The sequence below is a fragment of the Ciconia boyciana genome, chromosome 5 (genome assembly GCF_034638445.1).
Source record: "Ciconia boyciana chromosome 5, ASM3463844v1, whole genome shotgun sequence".
Taxonomy (NCBI): domain Eukaryota; kingdom Metazoa; phylum Chordata; class Aves; order Ciconiiformes; family Ciconiidae; genus Ciconia; species Ciconia boyciana.
In genome coordinates, this window is record NC_132938.1 from 33,908,265 (window position 1) to 33,920,273 (window position 12,009).

The 12,009-nt window shown below is 41.5% G+C and overlaps 1 protein-coding gene across 1 annotated transcript; it reads right to left on the minus strand.

Annotated features, from left to right (window-relative positions):
- Positions 1-5,833: 5,833 nt before the first annotated feature.
- On the minus strand, positions 5,834-10,277 carry FGF20 (fibroblast growth factor 20). Its single transcript, XM_072862365.1, is given in 4 exon segments — positions 5,834-6,079; positions 7,266-7,369; positions 9,715-10,241; positions 10,243-10,277. Coding segments are annotated over 4 exon segments (912 nt in total).
- Between the last annotated feature and the right edge of the window lie 1,732 nt (positions 10,278-12,009).

Consider the following 12,009-nt stretch of genomic DNA (forward strand, 5'->3'; position numbering starts at 1 on the left):
CTTAATTCAGTATTTTCTCTTTTTCCTGAACTTCCAGAATGGTTCTAGTGTCTGATCATGTTGCAGATGAAATAGTTATTTTGGCAAGCTGCCAACCAATTTCTGTTTGAAACTTAATATCTCTCCAACTGGCAATAGGAGTAACTGTTTGACCTCTTCCCTGTTTGTTTTTTTTTTTCTTCCTATTTGCGCACAACTTATTCATAAAGATGTCATGGTTAAGTATGTTCCACCTGAGAAGCTTTTACACCTTTCTGGTTTTCTGCCCATGAATCTCTGACTGTTAAGAACCCATACAGCATTGTCAAAAGTGCTGCAAAACTTTGTATCAAAAACTTAGTTAAAACTAATGCCATAAACCAAATTTTCCTGCTTAACATTTTGATGGTATATAACAACTTCAGAATGTTCTCTTTCTCTCTCTAGCAATATATGTATTGCCTTGTACTGAGATGAGCACATGTACATCCAGACGTACGCTGACACCAAGTACACTAACAGCAACGATCTCACTACAACAGCTGAATATACTACTGCAAAGGAAATTGCCTTAAGAGAAATGTCTGATAAAGTGCAGGCTGATGCAGACATCCAGGAAGCTTAGAATTCCACCATCATGTTCTTCAACACTGTGAAATGTTTACTTCACTTTTCTACCTCGGAAAGGGAAATAACCCAGAGGAGAATTGACTTCAGGTCCTAATCCTAGTTGGGGTTCTAAAATGAATGCCCAGAATATACGCCTGTCTTATTCTTACTCTCTTCCTCATGCAGTGGAGATGTGGCACTGTCTGATCTCATGCAGCCATTGTTATGTTCATATAACATGAGTCTTCAAATGGCTGCACTACTAAAAAATCCCACCAAATAATTGCAGAGAATTTAACAGCAGTGAAGTCAATAGTTTTTCTCCCACAAAAAGCAAAAGGACCAAATGCAGAGAAGATTCCCAAAAGGCCTTCTTACTGATAGCATCTCCATGCAATATGGACCAAGATGAGCAAAACTTAAGCATCTTACCACAGTGTTCTCAGTATTTATGACACAGGCTTGGTCCAGTACATTAAGGCAATAGTGAAGATGCATTTATGGTGTATAAAACTGCCTTTCCTCTGTTTAGTTCTTTGCTGTACACAAAAAGGAGTAAGGCAAACCTAATGGTTTGCAATAGTATAACTAGAGCCATGGTACGGTGTGTCACGGTTTAACCCCAGCTGGCAGCTAAGCCCCACCCAGCCGCTCGCTCACTCCCACACAGTGGGATGGGGGAGAGAACCGGAAGGGTAAAAGTGAGAAAAATCATGGGTTGAGACAAAGACAGTTTAACAAGCAAAGCAAAACAAGGGATTCATTCACTCCTTCCCACGGGCAGGCAGGTGTTCAGCCATCTCCAGGAAAGCAGGGCTCCATTGCATGTAACAGTTACTTGGGAAGACAAAACCGTAACTCCAAATATCTCCCCCCTCTTCCTTCTTCTTCCCCCAGCTTTATATGCTGAGCATGATGCCATATGGTATGGAATAGCCCTTTGGTCAGTTGGGGTCAGCTGTCCCAGCTGTGTCCCCTCCCAACTTCTTGTGCACCCCCAGCCTACTCACTGGTGGGGTGGGGTGAGGAGCAGAAAAGGCCTTGACTCTGTGTAAGCACTGCTCAGCAGGAACTAAAACATCCCTGTGTTATCAACACTGTTTCCAGCACACATCCAAACATAGCCCCATACTAGCTACTATGAAGAAAGTTAGCTCTATCCCAGCCAAAAGCAGCACACAGTGGTACTAATGTGATTACATAAACTGAAAAAAAAAAAAAAAAATCACACCTGTAGCTCATACAGCTGGTGGTAAAGACCTATCTTTAAGTAAAACTTCAGAAAGTTACTGAAGCAAGATTGGATGGCTATGAAAAAAAGAGTTAACAAAGTACATCAAGATATAGCTGGAAATGAAAGTTATTATGAAAATGCACTTGTTAAATGACTCTCACATGTCAGAAAGTAAATTCTGCACAACCCTGGAATGCTATCAGAGTGCATGGCCATACCAGTGATTTGAACTTTCAGATAGGATCAGTGAAGCTGGCTGTCACACCTGAGGATGAAAGATAACATCAATAAGCTTATGACAGAAACCATGAAGATACGGATGGGACCAAACTGCTCCATGCAAATGCTAATGGTTCAGACCAATGAAAGGACTGTGTGCCTTTTAGACTAGCTGTCCATTTTTTCTGATTATATCAGCTTGTCTCATAAAATATACCCATTTCCAGAGGCACTTGTGTCCTCCTATATCCTGTAACTATCACAGCTAGAAGACTACCAGAGATGACTATTAAAAATTCTACCTTCTGCATTCTGACCAAGAGCACAAAGATTACTAAAAGTAATGATTTAACTCCAAATATGCTCAGAAGTCAAGGTTATTCCTGGATTTCAGAAAATCTTCTGTATGGCTAGTATATTATTTCTGACACAGCTTGGAAAAGAGAGCAGCAGAAAACAAAACATGTGAAGAAATACAGAACGGGCATGGAGCACTCAGTTTCCATCCAGCTCTGAGATCAAAGGGCCAAATGTTACAGCTACTAGGAGAATCAGTGGGAAGCAGAAAGTGGGCGCGCACGTGCTATGCAAACAGCATAACTACCTTGAATGGTTCTCCCTCCCTGGAAAAAAAGGAAAGGCAGAAATAGGGCAACCAATCATGCAGGGATTTATTTCAAGATGTGACATTTTCTCTGCCTTCAGAGATTTCCTCTGAACCTTGAACAATGTCACCTCCTTCAGATTACCCTCTTCATGACATTAGAGCAGCCCACAGCTTTCAGATTGATAGGGTTATGCAAAATGTAATGAGCGGTAAACTAGATCATTAATTCTACTCGTGAAACAGAACCAACCTCTCCCTCTCTCTCTAGTTGGGCTTTCTGAAGTGGGAGTGAAAACCACACAAAAAACCAACCACTGACAGCTAAAGCTATTAGTCTAATGACATATGAAAGTAACTATTTTGAGGTGTTGGTTTTGCATCCCCCGTTTTCAAAGTAGAAAAACGTTAACTGTATCTGAAGATCATGATGGACAGAATGTAACAGAGAGCAAATAAATGCTACAAGCAAAACGAAATGGGAAAAGGCAGTATCTTTCTTCAATGGCAATATACCAGAACTACAAAAGGAGGCTGTGACACCTTTCAAATGCTCTGGAGGTTTTGTACAGTCATTCATCACCACCATACCTGCTCCATTACATTTTGTTCATGGATTATTGGCATATATCTAAAATGGGAATGGGGCAAGAAAATGACAAGCATGTATCACTCTGCTTCTTCATCTATATGTTGGCTAGGTGTTTGGATCCAGAAGTTTCAGCTGACTATTCACCACTTAAAGCTATCCTCAGTTACTGTTCTGAACTGTATCGTACCTGTGAAAAAAGATGCACAATAATAATAACAAGGATGATTACAGCCCTTCCATTTTCAAAGTACTTTTGAGGTAGTTGGATTAACAGTAAACTGCTGATCCAAAGAGAGATAACTCTTCTATTGGTATGATTTAAACACTGAGCGTGTTTGCCAGAAATGCATGGGAATTATATCCAGAGCAGCAGCCACTGTTTTTTTACACAACTTACATGGAATAAATTACTTTCTAACATGCAGAGGAAAAATTTTTCTATTGAAAGCATATAGTTTTGTCTTCAGTTATTGATCTATTACTAATGGGACTCAGTGTCACCCATAAAATCATTATTTTATGGTAAGTTGAAGTGCATTACAACATTATTTTACTAAACTGTACTCAGTGCACAGTAGATCTTCCACTGTCTGTTTTTCAGGAAATTTTAATGAAGCCTTTACCCTTAGTAAGTTACATATTGCTAGCCACAAAGTGCTGAAACATCTTTTTGTGTATCTGCATTCAATTTCTATTTGGCAGAAAGTACAATTATTTTGCCCATAGTCCAGCAGTAATCTATGCTCATCCACTTCTCATTATACATTGGAAGAAGTTCTGGTACAGTGATGGTCCTAGCAAGTGTGTTATATACTGGAAAATGCTTTTCATTAATACCTTGATTTGATACAAATGATGCATGTGCAGTACCTGAACCCTGTATGCTCCCACAAAACTGAAACTGAACTCAAATGAGTTAAATTGAGCTGGAGCCCACTGGGAGCATTGCCACCTGAAACAGACCACCTCTGGTACAGTACACGTATTGCTGCCCTCTCCTGGAGTGCCTTTCCTGCAGTCCTTTTCCTGGACCGACCTTTCCTGTGGAGGTTGCAATGATCTGACAGCAAGCTTCAGCAGGTTTAGGTCTAAATCATATAGGGTCTGTCATCAACCCTTAGTATTCTCACAGAATGGAGACTTTCCAGCTAAGTCAATATGCAGAGGAGTTTGTGCTTTGTAACTGACAGTCCTGAATTAAATTAGTGTGATCTACCTGTTGTATAGCTGTAAATTTCATAGAGCTCATCTTTGTCCTGACAGTCTTCACACAAAAAACTGATGCTGAGATTATTCCCTAAAGGAGGAATTAAGATAAGAAAATAGTCTCCTTAGGCTCCTCTGTACTCAGGGGAGAAACAGCCTTCACTCACAGAAGCTTTTCATTCAGCAATATCAGAAACCTCTTACTCTGATACTGTTTCCCCTTAAACGTATTTATAGGGAATATAATTAAAATATCTTATACAGTGATGAGATATGAAACTACATTAAAATTTTAAGTAATGCAGAGAACAGTTATTTGTGTGTTAGTAAAGACAGTAGGAGCCATTTGGCAAAACACATCAAGCATGTTACGATTTGAATCAAGATATCAAGAGCTAATACTACTTTTTTCTTTCAAGGTAATTGCAATACACTCCACAATTGTTGCAGGTTTGCAGTGTTACACATAGTGTGCCAAGAGACTCTCAATTTAAAAATGACAGTAATCACAATAAAGTGAAATAATTTTTAATTCCCTTTTTAAAATGTGCATTTGAACTCAATACAGATCTGTAAGGCACTCTCATAAGTCAAAAAAAAAAATTAAACATTCTTTCCAAAATAAGGACAGTAACAAGGCAATGGTATGTGCATAAAATATAACCTTATCTGTAACTGATAAACAATGAAATATGAATGTTCAGGTTTTGGATGCATTGCAATGTCATGTCATTTCTGTATCATGACACTACTCAGAGTAGATATTGGCACTGTAAATGATTTCTCATTGGGGTTAAGGGCTTGTATTCTCTTCATATCCCAGTAAAAAATAAACTCTTCAATAAATAAATATATAAAATAAATATATGCTATCTGGAGATGTATAAATAGGTCCATCCTGAAGAAAAGTTCCAGCTCTGACTATGATGCGTCAACATCTAAGGTCCATCACTAACGTGGAGCCACTAAAACTTCATATACAGTTCTCAGGATTTATTACTATTTTACAGTCTGTCTCTTTCTATTTCTTCCAGCTATTGTCTCATCCACATGATGTAGGTAGTTCTTTGCTAATTTATGGACCATAGGTAATCCAGACAAAATTGCCAAGAGTTTGTTAGTTTTCAAAAAGTCACACTCCAACTTCCCTCTAGTTACTGGCTACCAAACAGTTCAGCAAGTTTGAAGGAGTCTGGTCCACTCCCAGCGTTAAAGCTTTGTCTCCTAATCCGAAGGTTAGAAAACAGAGGCTTGCTTGCCCTATCACAAAGTAGCTTCTTCCAATCCAGCGTCCTAGACCTCTGCAGATTCCCCATGCTGGTATTGCCATGGAAGCAGGGGCAAGATCAAACAGCTCCACTATGGGTTTGTTCCAAAGTTGCCTCCTTCCTCAGCTGTATCCTAACACATCTTTGTACAGTTCTGGAACTCTTTCAGGATCCACAGGCCGCGGCAAGAAATGTGTGAATTTCTGGTGTCTTTTGGACCTTGCCCCATCTCTGGGAGTACCGTCTTTGTTAAGTGCTACGAAGTATCGCCGCCCCGAATCTCCGTGTTTGTACACATTGGATGAGTAAGTGTTGTACCAGTTTTCCTCAAACTGTTCCCTGAAGATGCATTCAGAAGTTAGTTTCTCCTACAGAATGAAACAGTGAAGAAAAATAAGTCAAGCTATCACTAGACATCTGAACACACATTAAAAAAAAAGTTATAAAAATAAACAAAATGTTTTAGGCTTTGTGCTGCCTTACTGTTCATTTAACTGTTAACAAATCAAACCCAAGAAGAGTATGTAGACCTGACACCGAGTTTGGAAGCCTAATTTATCCTTGATTCTTTTGAAAACTAGAGCTGTACATATACAATTTTGGATTTAAACATGAGTTAGATAACTCTCTCTCTAAGGTGGCATTACTCATTTATGTTTTAACTAAAATTCACCTGACCTACAGGAACTATATTATGTAGAGTTCTGTCTTAGGGTATCCACCATTCTAGAAATGAGATTTGGTGGAGGGACACAGGTAAAATGTAACAGATGAGGAAGGTATTTCCATGTGTTCTTTGCGGTATGCATCACTTCTCACATTTTATCAAAGATTAAATTTTACAGGTATGTTGAAGTTATTCAACAGATACAAATTAACTTTAATGAGTACAAGCTTATTTTCATTCTTAAATGCAAGCATTCAAGCATCAGGATCTACAGGTATTGCCAGTACTCTTGCACCACTCAGATTTTTCAAATAACAGTGGTACCTAACTGTGACATACGGTACTATCCTTTTTTTCCCAGCATTTGAAAGAATGCTTTTATGTTAAAAGCTGGTACCTGGAAGTACCACGTCCTGATTTGTAAAGCAGCATAAGGCTATACATAAAGTAAGGCAGGGTACTATATTAATTGTTGTTTATTTGTTCCATAACTATCCTTTTAACTTTTTTTCCAATTGCATTCAATGTTTTTGATAATAGAGTGTATACTATGATACATTTGCAGTATTGATAAAAATAAAGTTAGATACTAGGCAACCTAAATGCTTTTTTAATAGATAGTTTAATTTAGCTGGTTTTGTCATAATTTGAGAGGACTATTTCTTTTCAGTTCTCTTCATCCAGGACAGAGAAAGTTTTCCCATCAAATCTTTAGTATCCAAGGCTATAGGGTATACTTTAAGAATATATTATACATTTCAACAGGAAAAGATGTTAGTGTTTTGAAAGCTAAGACTACCTCACCTAGCTACTTGAGGGGTTTGCATAGTGCTAAGAAGTGAATCAAAACCTCAGCATGGACGAGCTGACATGAAAGTGGTACTTACAGAGCCATAGAGTTCTCCCTTCTCATTCATTCCAAGGTAAAGGCCACTGTCCACACCTCTAATACTGACCAGTCCCACTGCCACGCTGATGAATTCAAGGATACCTGAACATATATCCAAAGAAAGAAGAAAAAAAAGAGACATTGCTTTAACTCAACTTGTAACAAAAACCAATAAAAACATCCAAAATATAGTTGAAAGCAAGTGGAAAATGTACATATTATAATAAATGTGGTCTACTTTTTTTCCTGAAATTTCAAATATTGCATGGAAATGTATACAACATTCACAGGAAAGCAGTTTGAGAAGTCTCATCTAGGAACAAGAATCCTACACCATTTAAGAAACGTTTTTGGGGTTTTTTTTATGTTGAATATGAAAGGATTTTATTCAGTGCTGAGGCTAAAGCCTTCAGTACTATGCAGTTGCAATCTATAATGATTATACACTATTTGCTAAACTGCCTATTCAAACATTGGAAGATAGGTTTGAATTACCTGAAAATATACTTTACTTTCTCTATAGCATTATCTTAAAAAAACACATCCATTATTAGATCATTTGAATGGAAATCAAAGTACAGATGGGAATTTTATATAACAGAATCTAGCCACAGAAAAAAAAAAAGTATTTGCCAGACATCTTATCTAGCATATGGGCCCACACCTCTTGACACAACTTGCTATCTTCAGTGCAGGCTTTTTATGTGCATGAAATATGTTGCTTATTTGCTAATGTTTGGATTATAGCATTATTTATATTACATTTGCCCAAAAATGTAATATATATTAATAATATAAAGTATTCGAGAGATGAGGCACTATTTGAAGCCTGCAGTTTGGCAAGGGTATGCCAACATATTTAACCAATTGATATGCAGAGATTACAGTACATATAAAACATGAAAGAAAGGGAATGTGTGAACTGGCTTTTTGGAAGTTGTTAACAATGTAAACAAAGCCTCAAAAAGAAGTTGTTCTAGAATCGTACCTAAGATTTTGCTGTGCAGCAGCAAAATCACAAAACATTGAAAAAAAATCTGAATCTAAGGTAAGTGATTTTAAATAGTGCATTTGATTTTGATTATGACGTTTTGTCTATTTGCTGTATTTACGATTACTCTTTTTTCATTCAGGACCATTTTTCACTCTCAGACAGATGGACTGTCTGGACTATACAATAATTAAAAATGTTTCGAATTTTAATTGAGCTTTGGCAGGTTTCTTATTTATATTACCAAGCAGCAAAGAAAATCAATCCTTTACAAAGACTAAGCATTAAAAACTCTATTGCCTGTAAATCATCCTAGTTTTCCAGTTCCTAAAGCACAAAGTCCCATAAAAAGAGGTGGAGGTATTTTGTCTTTCTGGTATCATTTTCAAAGTCACCCTTTTTCAAAACTATAATAAGCAGGTGATTCAGCCCACAAAGCAACCACATCAGACAAACCTGCCGAGAATAGTGGTAGAATAAAGGAAGAACATTTCTAAAAAGCCCAGTAAATGTTTGATCTGGGGCTAACATTTTTTCTTTTAAAGCAAAGATTTATTTCATGTTTACACGCTGTAGGAAATCTTCCTTCTGAGAAGAACTGTCTGTTTGACTACTGCTCTTTTACTTCTGAAAACATCCATGTGTTATAAAAGCAATTAAGAGCCATTCCAGCAGATTGTTTTGACTATGGGGAGGATGATAGGAAACTCTTTAATCACCTTTTTACGACTGCTAAACCAGTACACACAAACACTCACATGTAGCTGACAACGGCAGGTTTGTTCAGATGTCCAGTTCCTACAACTACTATTTAGGATTCACGCTTATATCACAGGAAACGTTTCCATTTTTGGGTTGTCTTCACCTCCTTTCGGTTTACTGACAGAGAAAGTACTGGGAAGCATTCTAAGTATTTGAGCAAAGAGGCATTTTAGGCCCCTCTGCTTCAACTTTCTGTCCTGCGAAACAAAGCAGCCTAACGCAGCCTAAGGGTCAGCATGCCCGAGCCCGTGATCTATATTATATTCTACAAAGACTCGAGAAGCTCCGATACAGTCAGGGAATACAAAAAGACTCTGCCTGACTTTTGACCTTTCCCACTAGACCTGCAGGCGTCTGCATGGGCTTACAGACATCCAGCACAGGCTGAGCAAGGCGTACGCGCCTGTCTCTTGGCTTGCCTGGGATGCGCAGCCCTCCTCCACTCCCTTGCCCTGGTGCAGCCCCCAGGGTTTAATGCTGAAGGGGGAAGCTCATCCACCTGCCCCAGCACTCCCGGCATCGCACCTCCCTCCCAAGAGTACGACTGCTCACGCACAGGTACACACGCGTGCCCTTACAGACACACGTGCACATAACACGGACACGCACACACACCCCCCCCCCCAAACACACACGCGTGGAGGTGCACAGGCAGCACACGCACACGCCCGCGGGCCGTGCCGCAGCCGCCTACCGAAGAGGCTGTGGTCCTGGCGGGTGCCGCGCACGCTGCCGTCGGGCAGGATCTGCAGGTGGAAGCCGGTGCGGCAGTACAGCTGCCGCCGCCGCAGGATGCCCTGCAAGTGCGCCAGGTCCGCCGCCGCCGCCGCTGCCGCCGCCGCTGCGCCGCCGCCGCCCGCCCGCTCCGCCGGGGCCCGGCGGTCCCCCAGCAGCGCCGGGCGCTCCCCGGCGGGCGGCAGCAGGAAGTGGGCGCCCACCGGCTGCCCCAGGCCGTCCAGGCCGCCCAGGAAGCCCCCCACCTCGGCCAGCGGAGCCATGGGGGCGCGGGGCGAGCGGGCTAGGGCGCTGCGGCGGAGAGCGGCTGCCGGCCTCTCCCGGCGGGCATGTGGGGGTGCGCGGCGGGGCCCCAAGCATGGGGGGCCGGCAGAGCCGAGCCGTGCGGAGCTGAGCTGAGCTGAGCTGAGCCGAGCCGAGCCGAGCCGAGCCGAGCCGAGCCGAGCCGGTGAGAGCCAGGCGGCGGGGTGGTGTTTATACGCCCCGCGTGTATATATATATATACGGCGGTCCCCCTGACATATGCTAATGAAGCCCTCTGCGGGGAGGCTGCGTTTGAAATTGTAAACCGGCTCCCCCTCTCCTCGCACCTTCCTCTGATCTGAGATGACGGCGGGGAGGGAGCTCCTGGCGCGCCTCCTGCGCCCCGCCGCACGCAGGCAGTCACCCACGGGCGCGCACACGCGCGGCGGGGGCGGGGGGGGCAGCCCCTGCGCGGAGCAGAGCGGAGCGGAGCGGAGCGGGCAGCGGGCAGCGGGGCCCGGGCCCGGGCGGGAGCTGCCGGAGCGCTACGTGGACAGGTGCAAGGAGAGGCAGGAGGGAAGAAGGAGAAAGGGCGTTACCTGAGGGTTAGACCTGCCCAGACACACATGAAAGAAACAAACCAAAGATCTGACAGTTTTACTCCCTGTTTCTAAAACGCTAATAAAATGTACATGCATTACCCTTTCCTTTTATCGCTTCAGCTACAAGGAGGGGAATTTCTAAAGAAATTGGCATCGTCAGGGAGGTGTTTTCCCCTCTGCAAATTCTCCCTCGCATTTAATTTATCATTAATGTGACATGAAACTGATCTATAGCGTTGGGGTATCGACACAACGTCTTAAAAACATAAATGGGCAGGCCAGTGGTTTGGGACAAATATTTTCAAAACCTGCAGAGATGAAGAAAGAAAGATTGCGAGATGGCTCATCTAATCCACCTTCTTTGGGGTTTTGCATTGAGCCCGTAACCGAAGTCTGTGAGCACCACAAATGAGCAATAATATCACCTACTGAAAGACCCCTGTTGTCTTTCTACAGTGTTTTGAATCAATTTAGGACTTTGCTGTCCTGTTCCAGATGAGCATATGCATTGTTTTCATCCCCAAAGTAGAATGGTTCATACATGCAAATGTATTGGTGGAACACATTTGTTATTAGCAATGGTAAAACAACGGTACATGACAACTAAGAGCTTGACTTTTGCCTTCTTTGCTGCTTTTTCTGTAACGTCTAATGAACTTTAGGGCTCAAACCACATGACCCATCTTAGCGTTCAAGATACGCAATGCAGTTCCTTGCCAATGTTAAACACAGTGTTAGAGTATAAAATGCAAAGATCTCTCATAGTTAATTCCTTCAAAAGTTTGAGAGAATCGCTTGGTGGTTTAAGGTTTCATTTAAACAAAAAAGTTGCAGAGAATCATGAAAGAGTAGTTCTCCCGTCTTGCTCCATGGTCTTTTCAGTCACAGTCTAAATCTGAGAGATCAAATGGATTTGACTGCTTAGCTTTATTTGCTATGGAGAGTATAGGGCTAATTAATTGGCAGGTGCTTTAAAGCAGGTAATGCTACACCTTTTCATCACTGCAGTCCTAAGTACTGCCCCTGTGTGCACCTGAATTATAAAAAGGCTGCTTTAAAGCAAGTGATTTACTGTGGAGGGATTTATAACTGAAAAAACTAACGCTAAATACAATGATCAGATAAATCACCTCAGAGGAGAGCACAGGCGGACCTGCTCTGAAGGCAGTTACAGATAGATGTTATATTATTTTACCCTTCAGATAACAGGAGCCTGTCATGTGGTGGGACCCAAAAATCCACCATAATTGAGATTTCAAAGCACATCTGTGTAAACATTATCACATCAGTGTAAAACATCAACCAATGAGCTTTCTCTTTGAACCAAATCTACTTAATTGCAGTGCTAAATCAAAGAAATAGATCAAAGTTGAATAATCTATATGGCACCTATTTCTCAAGTAGCCTGT